The following is a 27,477-nucleotide window of genomic DNA, read 5'->3' on the forward strand; positions in this document are numbered from 1 at the left end:
GTTTATTAAAAACTCACAGGTTTTCACTTCACAAGATGTTAATTAATGGACTGGAGTTATGTGGATTACCTGTGTATTATTGTGATGTTTTTATCATCTGTTTGGACTCTCATTTTGACGGCACCCATTCGCTGCAGGGGATCCATTGTTAAGCAAGTGACATAATGCTTAATTTCTCCAAATCTGTTGTGTGGAAGAAACAAATTCATCTAAATCTTGGATGCCCTGAGGGTGAGTAAATCAGCAAATTTACATTTTTGGGAGAACTATTCCTTTAAACATATGACAGACAGCTTATTTAAACCAGTACATGAAGTTTGAGTTGATGGCAGGAAAGCACATGTTGTTGCTGCATGAACCTCCGTAGCTTGGAGGGCAGGCTGAGCATGGCACACCGACTCTGTAAGGTGCATCACCAATCCAGTTGCCCCTGAAAAATAGGACTGTTTTAAAAATATACCACAAAGATTAGCATGCATAATACCTTAGTCATGTACTGGGATTATCAGATTGAGAATGGTACACTCTGTGCTCTTGAAGGGTGTAAGATCTGGCTAGAGTTGCATTAAAAGATAAAAACATGACTAACTTTGGAGAATAATTGCAGACCAAGTATGTTGCCTCCCTCCACACGACGCCCCACACTACCATATTGTAACAGGTTTGGATGGCACATCCAACTCTGTTTGATGACGCCCACACCATCTGTAACATGCAGAGAGTGTCAAACATTTTACTGTTTGCTTAATCTGAATTATGACTTGCAACCAAACTCACTTGTGTGTAATGTGTGCACATTGGTCCATAACAGCGCATCGGGCAGCGGGGATTGCAGTCACGTGGGTATGGAAACACATAATCTCTGACCTCATCATACCAAGCTTTAACCAGCTGAAGAATGGAGCGGTAACTGGCAGGAGCAGAAACAATTTAGATGCAATTTAGAAAATGGGAGGGGGTGTGGGGAGCATTATCCACTGGACTGCATCCAAAACACAAAATTCTGGTCTGGCCCATTGCCTTGAGTCTTGTTCATTGTTTGTAATTGGATAATGCTGCCATAGTGACATTTCAAGCCATTAAATTAGCACAATTCTTCTTTATTGTAAAAATAATAAAAATCTGAGAGGTTGTTCTATCAATAGCAAACAACTGTTCACATGCAAGACTTACTTGCCAGTTCGGACTGAGAGGTTTTGACCCAGATATCGGAGAAGGTAAGGAGGTCCATGTTCCCAAATACAAGTGGCTGCCCAAGCTTCTGCTGACCTGGCTAGGTCTTCATTCCAAAGCTAAAACAATATAACAACAGAGGTAATTGTGTGAAATAAAAATTAAATTATTAATATTTTACAGTTTTTACAGCTGAAACTCAGGAAATCATATTATATATGTGTGTGTGTGTGTGTGTGCGCGCGCGCGTTTTTGTGACAAATTAGGACATAAATTTGTATAATGACAAAGGTATGACATAGGTATTACAAGGAGAAGGTGACTTTTCAGGACATTACCCCATGTCCCCACTTTTCAAAACGCTTATAAATCACACAGAATGGAGTGTATTGAAAATCTGAAATAGCACAAAGTTTCCTGTAAGGGGTAGGTTTAGGGGTAGGGTTGGTGTAGGGCAATAGAATATACGGTCTGTACAGTATAAAAACCATTACGCCTATGGGATGTCCCCACTTTTCACAAAAACAAACCTGTGTGTGTGTGTTATAAATACCCACATAAAAGCAAGAAATTGTGATTAAACAATAAATCAACAAGTATTTTATAATTTTTAAACTCAAAGGTAAATTTATCGGTGGGATTAAATGGTCTATTATAACAGGCTTTAATAATATTTTATTGTATCCAGCAGAAGGAGTTGTCGAATGATTTAAATGCAGTACCGCATGTCAATCTAATCAGCTTTTCGTAGTTTTGCTATTGAGAGGTAAAATGCTGCATATTGTTTCTTTGGAAAGATGAGAGGGATGAGTTGGTTGCTTACCATATTCCATGTTGGCTGCAGGTGGGAAAACATTCGCTCGCACCTTGTTGTGATAGTCCAGAATAGCTATCATGTCACCTTGCGAAATGTACCGTTTTCGCCTTGATTTGGGTATGGACGCAAATCCGTCATTCACCGTTTCCGATTTATTAATAGTGATATTGGTTCCGGTGAGCGTTTCAGTCGCATTTCTGATAATCCAAGCGCTCGCATCACTGGCTATGAATAGAAGAAGCAAGTCGGTAAAAAAGTTGATGCTCTTCATCCCTCTTTGGTAAATAATCTGCAATTATCTGCAAATAAAATAATACTCATGAACATTTACATCTCAAAATGAAATATAATGAAACAATGAGTGAGTGACATGATATTTGAAATATATAAAATATCATATAAATTATATAAAAAGTTTATGTAGGCTGGCTAGGTTTATATAAATTTCCTGCATCAACATCGTACCGTTGAAGTGTTCGTAGGCTATCTGTTTGAGTGTGCGGCGAAGCAGCAGCTCCGTGAGTCTCAGTTATCCTGATGGAGATCTCTCATCCTGTCCACTGCTGCCTCTGGCTTTTATACTGTGCTGTTGTGATTCAGGAGGCAAGCGCAAGGTGCTCTGTGCCGTCTTAACAGGGCATGCTAACCATGTTTCCAGCCAGAATCAGGCCAGCTCACTATTTTACACTCTTAATAGTAGTAATACCCTTATGAAAATTAACCATGGTTTTACTACAAATAAAACCAAACAACCATGATTACTATAGTTAAATCATGGTAACCACAGATTAACCCAAGGTATTGTTACAGTGCCCATGGTATTTGCTAAAACTGTGATACAAATGGTGATCAATATGCCAAAAAAAAAAAAAAAAAAACATGGTTACTACACTTTTACTATAATAAAACCATATGGTTAGTTTTCGAAAGGGTATGAAAGTCTATCTCCAATTTGTGATTAACCTGTGTGTGTTTTTTTATTTATTTATTTATTTTAATTTTCATTATGAACACTGCTATTTAACTATAAGAAATAGACTACATAAATGGGCAAAACATATTTTTTATGAATAGAAACAATTTGATTAACTTCCTTAGGGGGAGACCGGGGATGGTTGTACACGGGTCAGTTGTAACACTTCCAATTTCTCAAGTTACAAATCATCTAATTCACTTCACACATTCTCAGTTTAGTCCTTATTCCACATGTGAGGAAGTAGAGCCCTGTGGCAGACACAGCAGATTTTAGAGGAGAAAAACTCATTTTGATGTAAGAAAGTAACTTTTTATACTTTTTTTTATTTATTTTTTATTTTATTTTATTTTTTATTTTTATTTTTTGTGATGGCAGTCCTTGCTTTGTAGTTAAACTCATCAAAGTTAAATTATGTTTATTGTGTGTCTGTGTAGATATTTTTCATGCAAGCTGTTAGTGCTAATGTTTTGGCTGTTAGCTGTAAGGTGAGCTAGTTCATACAAGACTTGGAGTTAGTTGTAACATCAATGAAAAATTGTATAACTTACTCCAAGATAATTTTTTGTTTTCTTTGAATTTCAGTATGCCTAAGTCTTGGAAGAGAAAGACAGACCAAGGGGTGTCTCTCAATGCTGAAGTGTTCAAGTTCAATTTTATTATGGCCAGTTACTATGACTGACATTACCAAACATGCAAGGGGTCATATGATGTTGCTAAAAATAACATTATTTTGTGTATTTGGTGTTATGAAATGTGTTTATGCGGTTTAAGGTTAAAAAACACATTATTTTCCACATACTGTACATTATTGTTTCCCCTCTATGCGAACTGTTCTGGAACAGTGTTGTAAATACAACTTAACCACTGATTTCTAGTCGTGTCCTCTTTTGGAAGAGGATTAAAACATTTTTACAGACATAACTAACTTTTCTCAGTGTATTTAACAGCTTAGGTGTAGAACGTCAGTGAGATATGTTTTTTGTATTATATATGTTTTTTTTAATGTCTTATTCATTCAGTATCATTATTCATGATACACTTGTTCAGTGTTTGAGTCCAAAGAGCCCATTTGCCAGCATGTGTGTAAAGCCAAGTTAAGAAGCCCTTCAGAGGCATATCGTTTTCTTTGGCAGGTGGAAGCTGAGTAAGAGCAACGTGACGCAAATATGACCTCACTCCCCCTTTAACTCTCCTCCCTTCTTCCGCTGAACTGTGAATTTGCAGGTTTTCTTGGAATTGAGTGCTACTGCTTATGCATTCTTCAGTCCAGAAGGGAGATGTTTACTGTATCCAAGCAGTAAGGAAATGTCTGACATTATATCATGACTTTGCAACTTTTCAGTGGGTCTCCTCTCTACTGGACCCAATAATAATTATATATTTATTTATCTTTTAAGTAAAGCCTTTGTAGTGACTTGAGATGCAAATTTGCATATGCTATATTCTCTATGTACAATGCTTTTTTCAGTTCTTTGGCTGCATGTTTTTTGTACTATCCATATCTAATAAACCAGGGTATCCAAACCTATTCCTGAGGGCTACTGTCCTGCAGATTTCAGCTCCAACCCTAATTAAACACCCCTCAACCAGCTAATCAAGGTCTTCGAGACTCACCAGAAACTTCTAGGCAAGTGTGCTGGAGCAGGTTGGAGCTAAACTCTGCAGGACACTGGCTCTCCAGGAGCAGGATTGAACACCCTTGAAATAAACCAATAATGAGTGTACTTTATTGGAACCCCCTCTTAACAGGGCCCAGGACAATGTTCCAATTTAATGCCCTCAATTATAGCCTTAATAAAATGGACAAATGCTATTTCATAACTTCTTTTTCAGTTTTGCAGAAAGACACTTCAATAATGTGTCAGTATCACCAAACTATGTCATATACTGTATGGGACAAAAAGTGTATAAAGAAACATTATGTAAATAAACGTAACTGGAAACGGCATCATTTTAAATAGCGTAGTATCTGTGCAAAAGTAAGAAAATGATAAAACAGTATACAAGAAACCAGATGAATAAGGTTAATGAATATCTGGAATCTTATGGATTTCCTTTCACCTGTGCACAATATTTGGTTTTTAATGGAGGAACCATTCAGGCTGTTTTTGAGTTGAAGGATACATTTCACACAGACTGAGCTTCAGCAGAAGTAAAATGATATGAAAATGCAAGCTTTTGCTGTTTTTATGCATGTTGGCCTCAGCCTAGTATTATGCTAATTAAATGAATTATTACTTAATGAACTAATATTTGATACTTTTAAAATGCATATTCAAATTTAGTGGACAAGTACTGTTTAGCTGTAACTGAAAAGTTCTACTGCCAAACCATCCACATCCTTGCTGAGCCTTTGTGTGCTCCACCCAATGATGTTCTTGCAAACTGGCAGCTCATAGTTACAGAATAACGATTTTATTACCCTGTGCTCTGTTTAGGAAGTAAATACTACTAAACTAGTAGTATACTGAGACTATAGTTCAAAGTGTACTAAAATGCTACAAGTATTTAATTAGTAAACTATCAGTATGCCTATAAGTTCACTTTTAGTATAGTTGCAGTACAAACTAAAACATAGATGTAAACCAGTTGTGTACTCAGTTTACTTGTGTTATACTTAAAGTAGGCTATACTTAAAAGTAAACTTTTATACACTAGAAAGTGGGCCAATTTAGTCCCAAGGAGGATTGAAATAGTACACTTACAAGTATACTAGTACACTGATATTTGTATACTTACTAGGCTACATAAAGTATATTTTAAAATAAACTTGAAGTATACTACTTTTTGGTAAGGGGGTTCTTGAACTAAAACCTGAACTGTCTGTCCAGGGGAGCTGTCACTGCAATAAGTGTAACGTAAAGCGCTTTGGAAAAAAGAACTATGACAATCTTGACAGCTTGAAATGAAAAACATTTAACTAAAAAACATTTGTCAACATGCCCTCAAAGAGTATGTCAGCCATGGCAAGCAATCTTGTGTATCTGATATTTGCTTAATCAAATACATCTACATATTCTCTGAATAGTCTTTTGTTGCAGAATGTCAAAACATTTCTGACATAATTTCTTGCTTTATTGTTTACTTGCTAACAATTGTGCTCAGATTAGACTCAGGGATGACAGAGAAACTAGCCCAACAATTATGATACAAGGCAAAATCTAGTATCAATTAAATCCTTGCTTTCATGTTATTGATATTATATAAGATGTCAGAGTAGGGAGAACCTCCAAGCACAACAATCCTCTCAGTACTCCATAAAAGCACTGGACTACAGCTTGAACATGAAAAAGAAAAAAAAAGGGATAAAGACCTCCCTTACTATCATGAGTCACTCAACAGAATTCCCTGGAACACAAAGAGAACAAACCTCTAATGCACTCACTTAAACTGCTGTGCTGTTTATAGGAAGATCATATCATAATTTTAACATAATATACACTTTTTTGGATATTTATTAATGTGTGAGATTTATGAGCACTCTAATAAAAACAATTGTATTTCAAATGAAGCACATTAATGTCTATAACTACAGTTAAAAAATTCCTGTAGAAATTACAGTAACTTACTGGCAGCAGTTCGCAGTTAAAGCTCATGAAGCACTATTGGGAGATCACCAAACACAGCCTCTGGATTCTCTATGCTAAAATCCATTAACACAAATATATTTCATTTAAAAGAGTCATATGGTTGAGTGAAATTGGCTCAGCCTAATGCTATGATTAACTGTCTGTTTATTCTTCAGTCCACATGTAATCCTTGATTTACTTTCTTACATTTCAAACTGATATCAGTGATGGACCTCAGTATCAGCTGTCATTTTGTGACCACCATGATGCAGTGTAGTGTTTTACTCATCATGATTTTAATGACAAAATGATTTATAAGATGACCTTAATCTTCCCACTGTATATGAATCCCACAAAAACCTATAAAAAATAATTAAAACCACGTGTGGGAATCTATAACCAAATGAAGAAATCTAAATATAGTGTGGTTTTTATAGCAATAAATTGTTATTTTGTGGCTTGCCATCTTGCGTCTTTGGCAAGACAAAGATAATGGAGGTCTAACAGTGTGGAAAAGGATTTCATACATCAGATTTATTTACAGGACATTCCCTATAAACTCAATGGCCCCAAGTATAATCTTTTTTAACACAGATATATTGACCAAATGGAGAAACAGCATCTTTGCTACTTTCGTTTAAATACTTATTATTTGTAAATTCCCATTCACATATAGATTCCTGTTGAAATGACAGTCTTTATGAGTGAGACATTCAATCATTTACTAAATTGATTCATTCAGAAACACTGGTAACTCTGGGACTGGCTGCATCTGAATATATACTTTTCGACTATATAGTAGGCAAAAAAAAAAAAAGTAACAGTATGTGAAAAAAGTATGTGAAACAAGTAATATGTCAGAATTCACAGTATTCATAATACAGGCAGAAATAAATAAATAGGCAAAAAGTACTCAGAGGACCTATTACTTTCTGCAGAATTCTTTAGAAAGCCTTTCTTCAGAAAGTCTTTAATATCCTGTGATGCCACCAGAGAGGATTTGTGAATGGCAGTTAAGCATGCAATTGATGCGTGTAGGTCACATGACAATGACAACACAACGAATGTAGTACATCCAGAATACATTCATAGGCAACTACACATTCATACTATATAGACCATTTTTTTAAATGGCCACGAAGTAATTACTTATTGCATAGAAGTACCTACTCAGAGAGTATGCAACTTCGGACACAGCTGTCTTTCTGAGCGAGTCATTGAGTCGTTTACTCAACCAACCAAAACACTGAGTCATTCAGAATGAAACATGTGACAAGTGAGTCACTGAATCATTTGTTGTGATCGAATGACTGTAGCTGTGTCCAAAACATAAAGGCTGCATCGTTCAAATGCTGCATTCATCACCAAAGTCCCAATTAAAAGGCTCCTATAAATGCGGCCCAAGAATGCATCCTTCGGATACAACAGATAGATCCTTCATGGCTCAGACTATCCCAAGATTCATTGTGCACAAGTGATGACAGGATTTGTTTTGAGAGAAAATGCCGGATAACAATTTTACATGCAAGTATTGGGTTTCGACTTAATCAAATGTCCAATGCTACAAATAAATGAAATAAAAATGATAGATTATGTTTTTTTTTAAATACTTTTTATTATGTGCATACATAGACCAAGGTGAACATATTTAGTTGGATTGTGAACCCTGTTTTGTTTTCAGACTGTTGAATTTTTTTTTTTAATCCACTACAAACGTTACTGCCACTTGACAAGAGCAATCCTCCGTGTGCTAGACTGTCCCATTTAACAATGCTTGATTCATGACCTTCGAAGGTGTGGCTTTTGAAGTCTGCATCCTTTCAAGGATTCAGCCTCTGAATTGGGACACAGCTATTGTGACATTTGTGTGATATTGCTTACATACATATCAGAAGAAACTGAATAACTGAATCACAGTCTGTATTATATGCACATCTCTTCAAGGAAACTACTGAAGGACTATTACCAGCATGCCAAAAAGAACATCAAAACCCTGCAAACATGCTAAAATCAGAGAAATTACAGTTTTTCTGAATTGCTAAAACACATTTCTTGAAACCATCACGCATTTTCTCAAAACCTTAAACACAAATCCAAATACTCAAACTAAATTCACGAAACCTCTGACTCTTCCATCAAAATCAAACAATCACTGCAAAACCATTTCACTCGCACTCAAAATCAAACAGTGTTCTCAGATCACACACACATGAGTCAATAAAATAAACACTAGAGCATTGATTAGACACTACAGAGAAAAATGGAGAACACAGCATCCAGAACATTACAGAAAAAAGTATATTGTTTTGAGTGAACAATTTTGCAATTCTGTAAAAAAGTATAGTAATTGCAACTGAGTAAGGTGGATATATTGTAAAGGCCTTCTGTATGTACTGCAAGAACAGTATTGTGCTGAATATTGAATAGTACTGAATGGTTGTATATATTCAGCGCTTGGATACTGCAAAAATACTGCAGTCCAACTGCAAAGGTCAAATAAAACTAAATGAATAGCATGTTACAGTACACTCAAATACTGTAAGTTGTGCAATCGTAAAATCAGGGTCAGTGAGAGATTCATTCTGTCTCAGCGTCATGTCTTTGTGCTTGAGTCTGGCCTGAGGACATTGTCCACATCACAAGTAATGTTGTCTTTTTTGCTAGACAGAGAAAAACCCCTCTGGTCTGACAGATCCAGCCTTGATAACACTCTCTAAACCTTGCTCTTTCTCTCCTCATCCTCCACTTCTTACATGTAGTCTTCCTCCTCTCCTCCGATTGTTCGTATCATCATTCAGTCACCTGTGCCACTTGTGCACTCTGAACTGGCTCATATTTTGTACAGTTGGTTTGATCACATCATTAGAAACAAGTGTGAACAAGTTTGAATTGTTGTGTGTAAACGATGTGTGTAAACGATGACGCGCTTTAGTTGTGTTTAACTTTTGCCGCTTGTGTTTAGCATTTTGCAGCACAGATGCATCACAGTGTAATAAGTGTTTGAGTGAATGAGAATGTGTTTAGAGTTTCGCAAACAGAGTGCATGAGATTTGCAAATAGAGCCTAACTGCCTGAACATGTTTAAAGTTTAGCAGAAAGAGTGCTTTATTCGACAAATTGGTTTAAGCTAGTAAGAATTCGGTTCAGAGACTGGGGTTTAGTGTTTTAGCAATTCAGAAAAGAAAAAAAAAAAAAACATTAATGTATATTAAAAAGACATTCAGGACCAACTACCTCAGTCAAGCACTGAATGACCATGGAATGACCTTTGGGACAATCCCATCCTAAACATTATGTTAAAAAAAAGGGAAATTGGAACACAAACTGTATTTGGTGCTGTTCTGGCCAGAGCACTGCACAGTAGAAACCAAAGCACTTTAAATAAATGTGAATTATAGTGTGCAGTGTGGAATAACGCACAAACTAATGCTGAATGATGTAAAATGTCATGTTGCATCAAAGGGAATTTTAATGTGGTCTAAACCGAATGGAACAGGAGCTGTATTTTTTGCAGTGATTAAGTGATGGTGCACTTGGCTGGTCAGTTGTCTGGTTTAGACAGGAAGTTGCAATGGCCTGCATTTTCAGAACATATGGACACTTGTTTTAAATCCTACATTCATTACAACACCATATTGTCACCAAAATTAGGATGTCTTTAGCATTCTATGTATTAAGCGTTGCTCCAAAAGAAAACATGCATACCTTAAATGCATTGTAAATGGCTTTGGATTAAAGCCAAATGCATTCATATACATAAAAATGTCTGTATCTATCTCCAGAACCTTTTGATACATCATAACAAAGGGTTGCACTGTAGGTATGAATTTCAGTGAGAGCATAGTAAGTGTATGTGTGTGCGTGTGTAACAATTCTATCTGCATTCCAACATCTTTTTTCTTCCTCAATTCACATGTATGCCAGAAAATAAAAGAGCTCTCAGTACCATATATAGAATTACACTACAAAAATAGAACTAACAGACGGCATTTACAAATATTCAAACTATTAACACAGAAGATTATTACTAGGCGATATCATCATCCACCACTACAACTGTTTATAGGAATGACACAATATGATGACATGCAAAACCTATAAAATGAAACAATGACTAAAATGTATATTATAAATGGGCAATAAAATTTCCTTCTCTTGTGTCACAGCAATGAAAGGAGAGGGTAACAGCCAACCTTGTTTTAACAATAAAAAGAACTGTTTTAACAATAACAGCTGACATAATGGCAAGAACTCATAGTTGCCAGAACTCAACTGGCTGAAATCATAGTTTCAAAGAAGAGATGATGTCATTCAACCATGTTTTTCAAGCTGATACAAGGGGTGCGATAAGGAGCAGCAATAAATCAGCACAACAGCAATTTAGGACGACACTTCCCAACCAGATTTTGTCTTATCTTTGTGATGCGTATAATTGTGGCAGCATTGTGCAGTTCTGTTGTACTTTTCATGCACATGATGAATTATTTGGCCGAATGGATACTGACCAACATTATAGAGAAACAACTCAAGACCAACGACAGAGAAATAATATTTTAGATGTCCTGTTGTATCTGTGTATATTCATTCAGTACATGTGTGTTCTTCTTGCACACTTACACAGAATACAGCAAATCTTACTTTCACACAAGTCAAAGTCTATGCCAACTGTACTCTGTACTCTTTTGCAGGGAAAGAAAACCAGTTGAGCACTTCCACTGTTTTTCTGAGATATTTGAGCACCCAATCTTTGACGTCTTGTCCTTGATGTGAGGTTACATATGAGCTTCGGTGGGTTGCTGGGGAAAATCCACTGCAATATGTAATGTAAAATTGTCTTGATAAGACTTTTTCATATTTCTTAACCTGTCTGTTATGCTGTGGAAAATAAACACATTTTAAATGCGTTTTCTGCAGAAATATTTATTTAGGCACAAAGGAACGCAGGCCCTTTGGTATTCATGTCTCCTACAAAGACTCATTTTGATAGAGAGTGCACTGATGGCTTTATCTATAGGAATATAGTTTGGCTTTGCAATGCCCTCTGGAATATACTGGCAGCCCTGGTTTTGTCTTTGTTCAAGCTAAGTGCTTAGCAAGTGTTATTGTTGGCTTGCTGTTCGGTTTCCCTCCCGTTTGAGGCCTGAGCTCTCTGCAGTGCCCCCAAACAAATACTGAGGGCCCAGCCTTTGTGAGAACCACTATGAACTACTGCCTAGAGAGGCACGAAACAGGTCTTAAATGACCAGCTGGTGTGCTTTATTTTCTCAGGTGGACATAAATATAAGACAAATATTGTATTGGATAACCATGTTGCCAACTATTGGATAACCATGATGCAACCGAATTAGCTCCTGGTGTGAACATTCATGTAAGCCAATGCCATTTTGCAAGTGATTATAAATTGTCATGTTTGGTTTATGATGCAAGGAAGAATCATTCAACTGTTCTGCTGTAACCACAAAAAAAACAAACAATCAAAAAGCTCCAGTTAGTTAGAACTAAGTAGAGATATGACTATTGGATAAAGCAATGTTCTTATTATAAAACAGATTTGATTTATAACTTTATTCTCTGTTGCTTAACCTATCAGCTTTAGGTAAAAGAATCGGTGCTCTTTTTTTGGGAGTGGTTCTGTCTCTGTATGTTTATTTAAACACAGCTGCTGTTTGGGGAAAAGGACACTGACATCATAACAATGTTTGCCCAAATGGAACCAAAGAGGCTCGGTTCACATCGTAGAATTTTTTTAAATGATTGGAACAGTCATTCGGACATGGCAATAAACCAAATATGTATTTAGAACCAATGGCTACGTCCAAAATGAGGCATAAGAGAAGAAATCTGTATTTATAGATTTTAATAGCTCATAAAAAAAGAAAGTTAAGTGTAGCCTATTCCACACACAACGGGAAATGTACCAAGCACACACTGACATCTTGTGGTGCATTATGGTAAAATGTCCTGCTGGGTTCTGAGGGTTTTATTTTGTATAGGGTTTTTATTTTTGTATTTGATTAATTCATTTCGATTGTTTGTTTATTTCTTTAAGTGGTTACAAGTGCATTTTTGTATATCTATGCTTTGTTATTTTATTTTATTTATTTTTAGTGCTAAAACCAAAAAAACAAACCTGCAGGAAAAATGTCCTGAAGTAAGCTGTTACTTTTCTCATGAACAGTAAAGCATATTTTATTGTTTGCAAAACAACTCACGGCACACACATTTTATATTAATAAATGCAATGCTGTAGATTTGCATATCAATAGTCTATTATAGCTGTCTTGATGTTTTCAGATATATTTCATATTATGAATGTCACACTTGTCACACAACTGAATCTTGACTGAATTCTTACCGAACTCTAGATTAAAAATGTAGGCTTTGAACAAGGACAATACTGTATGCAGAGGATTGAGAGCGTAGAAACATGAAGGATAGACACCAGGGGTCACTATTGGCTTTTTTTTTTTCTCAAATACATTGTAAGATTTATTTCATACTCACTCACAACACCAGTTACTAAGAATTATTCAAAATGTTAGTGATAGGGGGCCTCAGAAAATACAATAGCATTCTATTGGGTAAAAATTTGATTAGAGTTTGGTCACACTTTAGTTTGAGGACCAATTCTCACTATTAACTAACTATTAACTACGATTTTGCCTCAATAAACTCCTAATTTGCTGATTTTTAACTGTTAGTAATAAGTTAGTTGTTAAGTTTAGGTGTGGGGTAGGGTTAAGGGATCTAAAATATGGTCCTGCAGAATAAGGCATTAATATGTGTTTTATAAGTACTAATAAACAGCCACTATGCTAATATGATATTAACCAACTAGTTAATAGTGAGAATTGTTCAAATAAGTGTTACCAAAAAGTACATTTTCAAATTAAACTCATTATTTGACCTATATAAAATAGGTTAGAAAATAATGATTTTAATAATGATAATTGACAAATGTCACCCAAGTCTTTTAACTACGCTTATCTTTAGCTAAGTAACTTACCACAGTAGTAGACTATGTAATTCTGCATTCAGCTAAGTCACTTACCACAGCAGTAGACAATGTACTTCTGCATTCATTGTTTTAGCATTGTTGTAAAATACTGTCCACATGGATCAGTGTTTCTATTCTAAGGACTGTTGATGTTCTTTGTCACCTTTTGCATGGCACAAGTTCATTCATCTTTCAGCAAATGTCTGACATCATCTGAGTGTTCAGTCTACACAGAAACTGCAATCTGCAAAGCAACATACTGCTGACATGTCTTGGCAGTTCTGTAGCCTAAATTACTTTACAATATTTTTAGTTATAAGAGCATAGTGGCCAATCATTACCACCACTAAAGCTGTCATAAATCTACCCAGGACAAACGTGGCCACATCTGATCATGACAGTGGTTGGCTATTTTGTTGTGAACACATTACCACTATTTTCTTGACTAGTTACAATGATGTGGCACAAGTTATGGCCAAGGTAACCTGCATAATTATAGACCTAATTGTGGACTAAACTGGTCTGACTGTTGGAGGGAGAATTTAGAAACAATAAAATTCTATGCCAGATCCATAAATCTCAAGGTCCTCTTGCAGCCCATTTTGTCACAACAAAATTTATTATGAAATTTGCTCAACATAGCTGTCAACAATGTGATATTAGAGCGTTGCTACATAAGCTACTAGGATATGTTTAAGTGCTCTGTTTACAGTTCTATCTATCTATCTATCTATCTATCTATCTATCTATCTATCTGTCTGTCTATCTGTCTGTCTGTCTGTCTGTCTGTCTGTCGTCACCAGAGTTGGCATGTAAACAATTACACTATTGCTAAATCGTATAAAGTGCAGAAATAGCATATAGAAAATAATAAATTAAATATATCTAAGTAAAAAAATAAAATAGGCAAATAGAATACAATTCAAATGGAATTAATTTAGAAAATATTTAGAAATAGGATATTTAGAAATATATGGTTATGCGAAACAAAATCTGTCTATTTCTGATGATCAAAAACTAAAACTTACATCGTTCGCCCACCCATAATGTGAAACGATGTGAATGTGGTACACCGCGAGGGCGGGCTTGTAGTACTGACGTCATCAGCTGGGTGTCTCTCGCCCGGCTTTGGGCTCCTGTCTTCTCTCTCTCTCCCTCCCTGTGAAGCGAACAGGGGGGAGAAGATCTTTAAAAAAAAAGCCAGGAACGGCGACAGTTACAGCGGCTGCGGTTCCGACGCCTGTGCGCGATCCTCCCTCTCAGTCACCGCCGACACTCGCACCGATGCGCGCGCTCACCCATCTTCACCAGACACCACCGCATCACACCACTGCGCCTGCAGTCTGAAATTTACCTCCCCCTTCTTTTATTGTTGTAGTTGTTGAGCATCCGACATACGACCAACCATCGAGACGCAAACACTTTCATTTCAACCCTTCATCTGAATGACGGGCGGACGGTTCGACTTCGACGATGGCGGCACTTTCTGCGGTGGATGGGAGGACGGAAAAGCCCACGGACACGGCATCTGCACCGGCCCCAAGGGCCAGGGCGAATACTCCGGGTCCTGGTCCAACGGGTTTGAGGTAGTCGGGGTGTACACCTGGCCCAGTGGAAATACATACAATGGTTACTGGGCGCAGGGGAAACGGCACGGGCTCGGCGTGGAGTCCAAGGGGAGGTGGCTGTACCGCGGGGAGTGGAGTCACGGATTTAAGGGTCGGTATGGGGTTCGCCAGAGCCTCAATACACCTGCCAGGTATGAAGGCACATGGAGTAATGGACTGCAAGATGGATATGGGGTCGAGACATACGGAGATGGGGGTGAGTGCAGCTAAACATCACTTAACCTATTTACTGTTCTTTAAAGTCTTGCGTGTATGTGATGCCGCTGCCGAGGGAAATCATGTCTCTGTTTTATAATACATCACTATAAAACAAATGCCTCTTATGAATAATATAAGGATACTTTTTTTTCTTCCATTTTAGTGAGGGATCAAACAAGATTGCGTCTGGTAGTGCTTGAGTTATTTATAGTGCCTAGATTTTGCCCCTAAATAATTGGCTACAGATTTATGAAGCAGTACGTTTGTCCATGCAGTTGAGTTGATGCATGGCATATAACTGGAGTGGTCAGCAGAAGTTGCTCACAGAGGTCATGGCTAATAATAGTTACATCTGCAACATGTCAAATCAAAGCTCTTCTAGCAGACTAGTAGACTAGAAGACAAGTTCTTGTCTCTGCTTATTTCTTTTGCAAGAAATATTTGTGCTACATGAAAATTCTGTGCTGTCATTTGTTGGAAGATAAATCGTAAAATGGAGATATTTCAAAATGTGTATTGTCCACCTGTTAATTTAATTCACTTGTTTATACAGTGTACAGTGTACACTTTGGGGATAGTTCACCCAAAAATGAATGTCATTATTTACTCACCCTCATGTCGAACCAAACCTGTATGAATTTCTTTCTTCTGCTGAGAAGATATTTTGAAGAATTTGGGAAAATGTCTGTAATGGGGGTAACCAGACAATTGATGGTATTGGCTTCCATAGTATTTTTTCATGTTATGGAAGTCAATGGCTTCCATCAACATTCTTAAAAATGTCTTATTTTGTGTTCAACAGAAGAAAAAATCTCATACAGGTTTGGAACAACAGGATTTAAATTTTTGGGTGAACTATCACTTTAAAATACACTGACCATGTTTCACACATTAAAAGTGACATTTTGGTGCCTATATATTTTACAGGTTATAAGCATACTCTATATATCATTAATTAATATAATGTTAATATACAAATGCACTTTTGTATCAGTGGTGAAATAAAAGGCCACAAGGTGAATTTAAATGAATTAAAAATAATTCTATTAACTAATCAACATAGGAGCCATAATGTATTGCCTTGTTAAACATAATACATGTTTACACTGTATATTTTATATATAGGCCTATATACTGTATATATGCACTCACTCACTCACACGCACGCACACACACACACACACACACACACATATATATATATCTCTTTAAAATACTGAAAGATATATAGTCAAAACTGATTAGCTTATATTAAGATTTTTTTATTAAATTTAACTAAACTACAAAGTGATTAAACAGCACCACTATTCAAATTATTTTTAGATTGCGTAGTAATATATTATGAAGTCTTTTAAGAAGAAATTTAAATCCGAGGTAAATTGATATTTGGCAAGGACCTATACTGTCGAATTTATGAGGCAGGGTCACACATTACCGCTTACTCATAACTCACTTTCTTCTTCTGCAAAGAATCCTGAAAATAGGCTCTTTTGCACTCTGTATATCATAAGTCACTTCTATTCTGCCTGTTTACCTATTATTGGAATATTAGCTTCTCAGCATTACTGCTGTAGAGAAAATGACATATGCAGAATCATAAGGAATGAGTGGATAAATAGGTAAATAAATAAGAGTTATGGTTGGCTGGAGTCACAAACTTCACAACGGCTCAGATTACTTCCATGTTTTAAAATAGTGCTGGCTCTGCTGTTGAAGCTGTTAGGTCTGACAGGCCAGCATATGAGATATAGAAGGGAGAGCTGTTCACTTCGTCACTTCAGCGTCATAATGCGGATAGGATTACACCTGTATATTACTAACCTGACAATAATTTATTCAGTTATAATCTGGTGTTATTTTATTTATGCATTTTAACACTTTGTATATTTACTGAAGGTCAGATTAAAAAACTTTTCACCTAGATTATGACTATAGCACCAGCGCTATATATCTATATTATATCTGTATCGAATAGTGAGGACATACAAAACAGTTCAAATGTTTGGGGTCAGTTATTTATATGTTTATTTTGACAGAAATGAATAACAGTGACAGTAAAGACATTTACAATGTTACAAAAGATTTCTATTTCAAATAAATACTGTACTTTTAAACTTTCTATTCATCAAAGAATCACGGTTTCCATAAAAATATTAAGCGGCACAACTGTTTTAACATTGGTGATAATAATAAGAAATGTTTCTTGTGCACCAAATCAGCATATAAAGATGATTTCTGAAGGATCATGTGACACTGAACACTGGAGTAATGGCAGCTGAATATTCGGCCTTTCCATTACATGAATAAATTACATTTTCAAATATATTATAAACAGAAAACACTTACTTCAAATTGTAATAATATTTCACAATATTACTGTTTTATTGTATTTTTTTTAATCAAATAATTGCAGCCATGATGAGCATAAGTGACTTCTTTCAAAAACAATATCTTACCGACGCCAAACTTGTGAACAGTATTGTGTTTTGAAAGATTATAATCTTGGTTCCTGATGGTAAATTGTTTTTGAAGTGATTTGTTACTAAGTGGATGCTTCCATCCAGCAAACTGTCTTTATTGTTAAATTCAGCCTTTTAATAGAATAAAATATATTAGGATATAATTTAAGAAGTTTGATTACTGATACTGTTTTTAGTATTCATGGAATGCAAAAAAATAAAGAAATAAAATATATATTTTTATATATATTTATATATATAAATTATTATTTAAATAATCCTTTTATATTAATTATTTAAATGAGTCCATCATTTAATCTAATTAGCTTGGAAATATTGTAACACCTAAATAAAAAAAAATTCTAAGCATTGCTTAAAAAACATCAAAGCACACTGACATGTGAGTTCCTATGGTGTTTTCTTTTTTTTTAATAATCCCTGTATTATGTGTTATGCAATATCTAGACTAAAGTCTCTCTAATCCCTTTGCCAGGTACGTACCAGGGCCAGTGGATGGGCGGCATGCGACACGGCTATGGCGTACGTCAGAGCGTGCCTTACGGCATGGCCACTGTCATCCGCTCCCCGCTGCGTACCTCGCTGGCCTCCCTCCGCAGCGAGCAGAGTAACGGCTCCGTACTTCACGACCACATGTCCGACAGCCCCGCTGGCACCCGGGGCGGCTTTGTCCTGAACTTCCACAGCGACAGCGAAGTGGGCTCCGGCAAAAAAAAGGGCCTTTTCAGACGGGGTTCGCTGTTCGGGAGCCTCAAGCAGCTGAGGAAGTCAGACTCCCGTTCTTCCATATCCAGCAAGCGCAGTTCAGCACGAAGTGACGCCACCATGAGCCGCATCAGCTCTAGCGACGCAAACTCCACCATTAGTTTTGGCGATGGAGAAGTGGCCGACGAGTACATGCCGGCTGAGGACAATGTCGATGCCACCACCACCGAGTCGTACATGGGCGAGTGGAAGAATGACAAGCGGAATGGTTTCGGTGTCAGTGAGCGCTCCAATGGGATGAAATACGAAGGCGAGTGGATAAGCAACAAACGCCACGGCTACGGGTGCACGATATTTCCTGATGGGACGAAAGAAGAGGGGAAGTACAAAAATAACATTTTGGTGCGTGGCATCAAGAAGCAGCTTATTCCCCTCAAGAACACCAAAACGAAGCAGAAAGTGGACCGTGCCGTTGAAGGAGCCATAAGAGCGTCTGCCATTGCCCGAACAAAAGTAGAAATTGCCACCTCAAGGTTAATACTTCCTCCAGATCAATCCTACACCACACAATCAATTGCATCTTAAAGGTCTAATTACTACAAGATTTATCTCACTCTTTCTAAACTCTTTCTTTCTTTACTTGCACATAAAACATACGTTTTCTTCATCTAACCAACAGTATTGCTCACAATAATTACATTACTCCAACCAACATAGCACCTGCATGCTGTATCCCCAGCTGTACAGGAGTTGAAGGCTGCTCATCCCCCCTCATACGAATGAGTGAAACGCGGCAGGGAGGAGACCAGGCGAACAGCTATTGTGCAGAAGAGCCCCATTGAATAGTCTGTTTGCATGAGTGCCATCACATGCCCCCCGGCCATAGCTCTCATACTGATCACATAATCAATGCAGGGCCAACAGGATGTCCTGACTGAAGTCACAGAGGAGTCGGGGTGCCAGTTGTCATGTTTATAATCATTTAAACATTTTTAGAGGAGAAATTGTGTGATACTTTTATGCAATACTGCTCATTACGACAATTACAAGGCCTATATGTTCCTAAGAGAGGTTAAGAATAGATGTGTATAGCTCAAAGGAGATACTTATGTAATTTTGGTGGTATGTGTAAATCAAATGGCAAATGCATTTGCAAAGGCGAAGCTGCTTCATTCCTCTGGGTATGAATTACCATCAGTTCTTCTTTTTATATCTGTTATCTATAACACATAATTATCGATTAAATCACACATGGAATTGTGGAGGAAATGTTCGATATTGTTTTCTAAACACAACAACAGATTTTCCCACTCATTCATTTCTTTACTCTTGTAATTCATCAACACAGCTGGCTAAAGGCACAAATCGATTTTTGCAAGTTGAAGCAGGTTGTGAAGATCAGAGTGTGTTAAACAGGGACTCAGTAATGTTGTGTGAGCTGAGTGGTACCTCTGATTCATGTAAGGACATGTGAGCCTATAGGCTAGTGCTAGTGCTGGTATAAAGTACTGGTGTTGAAGCAGATTCTGAAGTAGGAGAAATTTCTCACTTGTTTAGTATTAATGTCTTCAATTTGAGAAACACATGTAGTTATTCATTTTTGTTCCTCAGACCTTTCTTCCTCTCACAACATGCATCAGAGAGTAGTAAGGATGACAATATTATGCTTAAAGGGACAGTACACCCAAAAATGAAACTTATGTCATCATTTACTCACTTCACGTTGTTCCAAACTTGTATGACTTCAGTGGAATACGAAAATTTGAATGTATATATTAATATAGAATATCCTGCCCATGCATTTCAATGTGAGTGAATGAGGACTGATGCTGTCAAGCTTCAAAATGGCAAAAAAGCATCATAAAAATATAATAAAAGTGGTCCATATGACTTGCATGCTGAAAATCTTTCCTGGCTGTTTTCTTCTGAGTTCAGTAGCAATATCAGATTTGTGAATGAATCATTCTTTTTAACCAAGCAGTTTATTCTGTTCAGAAAACAGATCTGAATGCTTCAGTTTAATGAATCGGACTGATCTGGTTCTCGATTTCAGCTCACTTAATCATTGATCTGATCTCAGTGGTTAACAACTCACTGATGATTATCAGTGAATAATTACCTAAATTTCAGTCTGTTCATCAAACAAAGCTATTGTAAAACTTTATCTGAATCATTTTTGTGATGCTTTTAAAAGCTTGAAAGCTCCAATCTTTATTCCTTGTAATTTCAGGAGTGACCTCCTTACTCCGTTATTCTTGCTTTTGTGTTCTACGAAAGAAAGTCAAGTGAAATGTAAATAGTGATTAAATAATGGCACAATGTTCATTTTTGGGGTTGAACTATTCTTTTATTTAGCGTTTCGTCATTGTGTTTTTCATGTGCAGGTTTATGTATTTAGGGCTTTTTACTTAAGAAGCCCTAACTTGAACGTTTTCCTTTGCTCTATTAATGCAGTTATTTACTTATTTTTTTTCGGTACAAAAACCATGTCCTTGTCCTGTTCATTCATTACCATGTGCTTCTTTCTGATAGCTAAAAGAATATGAATTTTAATGAAAGCTGCAATAATGAGGCTTGCACAGTCCATGCAGCTAATGAAATAGTAATATGTCCCAGAGCTGCTGGATGAATTAAATATCTCTCAGTGCCTTTGAAGATTGTTACGCAGAGAAGTGATAAGCACTGTGAGGGTTCAGGGAATGTGTGGAGAGTCTGAGAAGGCTTTGGATTGACTTGAAGGAGTCTAGAAACGAGAGAGAGAGAGAGAGAGAGAGAGAGAGGGTTCTCAGGCCTGTGCTCTCACACATGTGTGCACTGTGTGTCAGCACTGAGCCTGACTAAATAAGGCAAGGCAGGAGTTGGCTTCTCAATCGCTGACAAGAATATAGTCTTGCAGCCGTCACTGATACAGTAGCCAGTCCGCGTCCTGTTATCATCTGTTAGCGCACTCAGGTTTAGAGCCATTTGTATGTGTGCGAGTTTATCCTTTCGGCACGGACTTTCTTTTTACCATGGCAATAATAATTCCTTCCAAAATGTTAGAGTTGCTACAATTATTGTAAATTATAAATGGGATCTCTATACAAGAATATCTTTGTCATTTTGTTTCATACTTTTTTAATGAAAGTGGTGAGGAGACTGTAAAAACTATGATATTTTGGTGGAAACAATTCTTACCATAGATAATTTTTTTGTAAAAGACTTTGTAAAAAGTTGATTTCATATGAGAGATTTATGTATCCTGCGACTCTCTAGATCTGGTCGAGGCTTTAATGGATAGGATTACCTGAATAGATTAACCATCTTTCTTAATCTTCTGTTTGTCCTCAGCAACAGTTTATGTAGAGGATTGTTTCTTCTATGGCAATCTGCTTTATACACTGCGTTTTGTAGTGATTTGTTGATTGCAAAATAATTTGATGCTAACAAGTTTCCATAGGCATACTTACTTTTATTTGACTTATTTGTCCCTGAATTATATTTTAGGTTCATCCCTTTTTTTTTTTGTATTATTCCTGTCCATTTTATGTGTTTAAGGCTGTCAAGGTCAAAATTTTATTATTGAAGTGAAATATCACGCACCAGTGAAATGCTGTAATTCATTGACATGGAAATGCAAACAGTCCATTAGCGGACTGCAGGCCACGGCAAAAAAATGCTTTACACATTTCGCAGATTTCCTATTTCACTGCTGTTTTGTTCCAGTTTGATAAATATGGAATTTGCACTGAATTTAACTAAAGCAAAATTATTAGATTAATCATGCTTAAATATTTTTAGTGATTTGCAGCCCTAGAATGTTTATATTAATTATCAATGTAGTCTGAAAACATCATATAAACTAGCAGCATAAGAATACAGACAGAAATGTGTATATGTAAAGGCTAACTGGACAGATCAGAATCAAGACACGTGTTGAGTTGCTATAGGCTCAAGCGGGGAGGATGTGCTCCTCTTCACATCTTCATCTGAGCTCTTGTGTGTGATAGAGTGGGCGAATGTGAGGACACACTGCCAAATTAAAACCCTCAGAATTTCTGCAAGTGCTCCATCTGTCGCCTAGGAGATGTTCTTTGGCTCAGACTCCAAAGAATATCACATTAGGTCCATTAACGCCTAGGGAAGGTGCTGCTTATTACTGGCTGACAAATAGTATGTAGATGCTCTCTTAATATTGTTAATATTATACTGTATATGCCTTGTGTGTTTGAAATTCTAATCAGCAGTATAGATATCTTTTAATGTTTATTGCATTCAGAGTCAGGGACAGTTCACTCAAAAATAGCATTTTTCACTCACCCTCATGTTATTTCAAACCCATATGCTGTTTTTTTTTTCTTTCGGTGCAACACAAAAATCACCATAAAAATAGTCTGTCTAATTTGTGTATTCCAGGTATTCTGAGGTCATACAGTAGTTTTATGTTGTGAACAGACTGAAGTAAAATTTCACTGATAATTTTGACCACTTCTTTATAGAAAACAAATAACTTTTGCAGATTTCATTTTTGGGTGAACTATCCCTTTAAGAGGAATCATTTCACAGTGCAAAGTTTGGAGTCTGAAAGTTGTTTTAATGTTTTTGAAGGAAGTCTAAAATACAGTAATATTGTGAAATATTATTACAATTTAATAGAACTGTTTTCTATTTTAATATATTTTCAAATGCTATTTATTTCTGTAGTGGCAAAGCTGAATTTTCAGCATCATTACTCCGGTCTTCAGTGTCACATGATCTTTCAGAAACCATTCTAATATTCTGATTTAAACCTCAAGAAACATTTCTTATCATCAATGTAAAATTCTTTACTGTTGCTTTTGATCAATTTAATGCATCCCTGCTGAATAAAATTATTAAAAAAAAAACTTATCCTGGCCCCAAACTTTTGAACAGTAGTATAACTGTAAAAGCAATGCCGTTCACGCTAAAGCTAGCTCTTGAGACCCATTTGTGACAGGTTTCATTTAGATCTGTGGTGGCTACCGTGAGCTAGATGGATCTCCTCAGGAGCATCAATCCCAAACACCAGACACTCAGTATTTGTTTTAGTGCAATCACATCATGACATGACTCTCTAAATCAAGCTTACAGTATATCTTCCTCCTATTTAAGGTTTCATTTATCACCATTATTGCAATTCTCAGCAGAGGACCAGTGCTATATATCACAATTATACTGTACTAAGTATATACAGTGCAGATCTTATTACTTGAGGTTTGTTTTTTAGAAGGAAAAGAGAAAGCAAGTTTAATTCATTCAACCAGAGCTTTAGATTCAATTTCATTTATTCGCATAGCTCTTCTTAGAATGTGATGAATACAAAGCTCCTCCCCACAGTTAAAGACTATGATCCTTTAAAAGCAAGCTTAGCATAACAGTTGTAATGTGGATGGACTTCGAAAGATACTTTGTCTGGAATCTTTCATGACAGCCGGCTAACACTTAATGACTTCATTCATAGTAAGACTACATGGCCTTGTGCAAAGAGGATAAAAAAAGTAATGGTTAAATGTTTAACAAATAATGACGGAGGAGAAAGCACTGATATTCATATTTTACTCTGCATATGTGATGGGAATTTTATTAAGAAGGCCACTGGCTAAAAGGAGAACAGTGTAGTTTTACTGATAGGAGTAAACCTACAAAAATGTTCACACTGTATTAATTGTTAAATGTAAAACAAACTAAAATTAGGTTTGGATGGCCTTCCAGTGCTCATGGCACTGCGTATCTGTTTTTAAATATATGAAGTTACACTGTATAACTTATACTGTAACATACATGTATACAGAACTCTCTCTTTACTCACTCATCCATGTGTACATCCTCTTAAAAAGTGTTCATCCAATGGGTTATTTAAAGGAGACATATTATGCCCCTTTTTACAATATGTAATATAAGTCTCTGGTGTCCCCAGAATGTGAAACAAAGTTAGTGGGTTAACCTTTTTCACATTTCCTTGGTTGGTAGATGCACTGGAGACCTGATTATAGCACTTAAAACCTGGAAAAGTCAGATTTTCATGATATGTCACCTTTAAGGCCTTGTTGGGCTGATATAAAATACTAAGTTAAATTTAAAAGTTTTATGGATTAAATATGGAGTTGTTTGCTGTATATTAAATATTTATATATTTGCAGTGGTTTCGGAGTTGGCATAAGTCTTTGTGAATATTTCAATGATTTTTAATGCTCTTAAAGTTTCCTAAAAAGTATTTTTGACAAGATATTTTTTTATTTATTTTTTTTTATTTTGGGGGTGTGGTACTAGAGCATTAAAACCGATATATAATGTGATATAAAATATATATCTGAAAAAAACATTATTAAATTATTACAATTTAAAATAACTGGGTTCTATTTCATTTTAAAATGTAGTTAATTTTTGTGATGTCAAAGCAGAATTTTCACCAGCCATTACTATAATATGAAGATTTGTTCCTCAAGAAACATTTGTTGCTTAGGAACATTATTATCAATGTTCAAAACAGTGTTGCTGCTTTATTTTTTGTGGAACCATGATATATATCTTTTTTTCAGGATATTTTTTTAATAGAAAGTTCAACAGTAAAATAGTAATAATAGTTCAATAGTTAACACATGCTAAAACAACATTTATTTGAAATATACATATTTTGTAAGATTATCACATTATGTCTTTACTGACGCTTTTGATTAACTGAATGCATCCTTGCTGAGGCAAAAAAAAAAAAAAGAGAGACATCTTACGGACCCCAGACTTTTGAGTGGTAGTGTATATCAAACTTTCTTTCTTTCTATGTATGTATGTATGTATGTATTTATTTATTTATTTATTTAATGTTTATTGCTATATCACTCAGCCATAGATGATTGTAAATTGACAGAGAACAATTTACTAAAGACTAAAAACAACATTTTGCTCTATTTTTAGCACTATTAGAATTTTGTGAATAGGAAAATGAAAACAGTACACAGCATAGTAACTTGTTTCTTAGCTTCTGTTAATGAAAGCATCATTGTGTGCTTGTTGTGAGCAGCACTGTGGACTTGCAGCCACTGCAGTGTTGGTGGCTGATAGTGCCAGGAGCAATGTTAAAATGATGTATCCTCCTCCCATATCTTATCATGCATGCTGTCTGACTCCAGCTTTGTCTCTTTGCTTGACATAGAACCGCACACGCCAGGGCCAAAGCAGAGGCAGCTGACCAGGCGGCCCTGTCTGCCAGCCAGGACTCTGATATCGCCAGAGCAGTGGCCAGAGAACTGTCCCCCAGCTTCTATCAACCAGGTATCCCACCATCCACGTGCACATTCGCTTTTCTGTCATGCATACGCACACGTTTTCTACGCCCTTTCGCCCCTTCCTAATAGCTCCCTTTGTGTCCTTGTCTTTGTGTCTGGGTCAAGTGTCTCTTTTTTTGCCTCCCTGTCAAGCAAAGGCAAAGAGAGCAGATGCAATTGCAAATGAGTTGTGAAGGGGAGGAGTACCATTTGCATAAATGATCTACTGCTTCTCTGAGCCCAGCTCTGACCGATTTTAATTCCTGCAAATTATTAAAAAAAAACATCAGGGTCAAGAATTGTAAATCTGTGTGGCAGACTGTATATTTTATTATGTAACATTTCATTTCATTATCCTAACTAATACGTTAGCATTACCAACATGAAACAAGTTGGTGAATGTCACGGGGCATATACTGTATATGTATGATTTATAATATCACATTAACCTCAATTCAGTGAGACCACAGTTTCTTCAACCTCTTTCTGCGCATATAAAGCCTTGTTAAAGCCAAAAAGCCTTTGGCATTTGACCATACATTACCAAATGGTTTCGGGATAATTCCTAAACACTCGACGTGGAATCCTTAAATCCCCACCCCCAACTCAATCGCAGGTCTCCATGGCTGGCCACTGACGTCTTGCTTATAAAGCTAAATATATTTTACACGCTGTGGATTACTGTCTTGTTCAAAATCCTTGTTGCTTCCTGAAGTATTTTAAATAAGTAATATAAATAAATAATATGTGATATATAATTAATGTAAATAAATAATATAGAAATAATTGTCTTTTACATTAGCAGCAGCTTAGATTCAATTGTCAGTTAATTGTACACTAGCCAGTTCTGACAGCATAGTCACAGTGGGATTAAAGCTGTTGTTTAAGGGAAAAAATTTGTCCACTATAAAAGGTTGGGTGGGTCCAAAGAATCATATTGCTGAATCCCCACAACTGTGGTAGCTGTTTGTGAATTATAACAATCAGAGCCTTAAACTTTTGAAATACCTGCATTTTTCTGAATGAGATCAAATGTTTAACAGGCCTACCAGCACGAGTATCATATCAATTTTTTAATATTTTTTTTTAGGATAAATCTGTTGTCTGTTAGGTGCGGGGCATTATTCAGAATTGAATAAGCACATGTTGTATGTAAATATTGCCCTGGACTAGTAAGTGTAACGCCCCTGTGGACTGTTTATTGTGGTTTCTTCCCCTTTTGTTGGTTTAGCCCGTATGATCATTAAGTTAATTACCCTCATTGTGCTCACCTGTCTGCCACTGATTACCCACCCTATATTAGTTCCTGTCTGTCTCAGCTTTGGGGGTCAGTTATTGTGAATGTTACCCCGAGTGTGTGTGTGTGTCTCACCTTCCTCCCGCCTTCCAAATCCTACTGCTGGAGCAGGGGGAATGCTCTCTTGAGGACCACACAGATGACTTTCTGTCCCTGGCTCACCTCACGCACTACCCGGACAACTGCCTCTGTACATTCTATCAGGTTGGACTTAACGCCACAACACGAGCGCAGTTGTCCAGGGATGGTCCTCGAGAGAGCCTCGCCACCTTCATCGAGTGGGTGCTGGTGTCCTGCAAGTCCCATCTGACCGTGGACATCGCTGACAACAACACCAGCCCCACTCAGGACCCTGAGCCCAGCCCACCATCTCCCCGC

General features: G+C 36.6%; 2 protein-coding genes across 2 annotated transcripts in view; one reads left to right on the forward strand and one right to left on the reverse strand.

The window, feature by feature from the left end:
- Positions 1–294: 294 nt before the first annotated feature.
- LOC107664030 (peptidase inhibitor 15-like) lies at positions 295–2,525 on the reverse strand. Its single transcript, XM_016454473.1, has 7 exons — positions 2,456–2,525; positions 1,997–2,289; positions 1,916–1,929; positions 1,174–1,292; positions 778–910; positions 590–705; positions 295–430 (listed from the first exon to the last, which is right to left on the reverse strand). The coding sequence occupies exons 2-7, from the start codon at positions 2,259–2,261 to the stop codon at positions 295–297; spliced, it is 783 nt and encodes a 260-aa protein (XP_016309959.1). The 5' UTR covers positions 2,262–2,289; positions 2,456–2,525.
- A 12,121-nt stretch (positions 2,526–14,646) lies between these two features.
- Positions 14,647–27,477, forward strand: part of LOC107664083 (junctophilin-1-like) — a 21,786-nt gene continuing 8,955 nt past the window's right edge. Inside the window, 3 exon segments of the mRNA XM_016454540.1 lie at positions 14,647–15,356; positions 18,311–19,073; positions 25,691–25,809. Of these exon segments, the coding sequence (XP_016310026.1) occupies positions 14,978–15,356; positions 18,311–19,073; positions 25,691–25,809 (1,261 nt within the window). The 5' untranslated portion in view covers positions 14,647–14,977.

This window comes from Sinocyclocheilus anshuiensis, unplaced genomic scaffold (genome assembly GCF_001515605.1).
Source record: "Sinocyclocheilus anshuiensis isolate Anshui unplaced genomic scaffold, SAMN03320099.WGS_v1.1 scaffold23, whole genome shotgun sequence".
Taxonomy (NCBI): domain Eukaryota; kingdom Metazoa; phylum Chordata; class Actinopteri; order Cypriniformes; family Cyprinidae; genus Sinocyclocheilus; species Sinocyclocheilus anshuiensis.

What these genes read in the sequence shown, in the direction of transcription:
- LOC107664030 (XM_016454473.1), bottom strand. Translation starts at nt 2,261, where the DNA reads ATGAAGAGCATCAACTTTTTTACCGACTTGCTTCTTCTATTCATAGCC. An exon ending in TGTGCACACATTACACACAA is followed by an intron (nt 706 to 777) that starts GTGAGTTTGGTT and finishes TGCATGTTACAG; the next exon opens with ATGGTGTGGGCGTCATCAAA. An exon ending in GTCTGCAATTATTCTCCAAA is followed by an intron (nt 431 to 589) that starts GTTAGTCATGTT and finishes CCTATTTTTCAG; the next exon opens with GGGCAACTGGATTGGTGATG.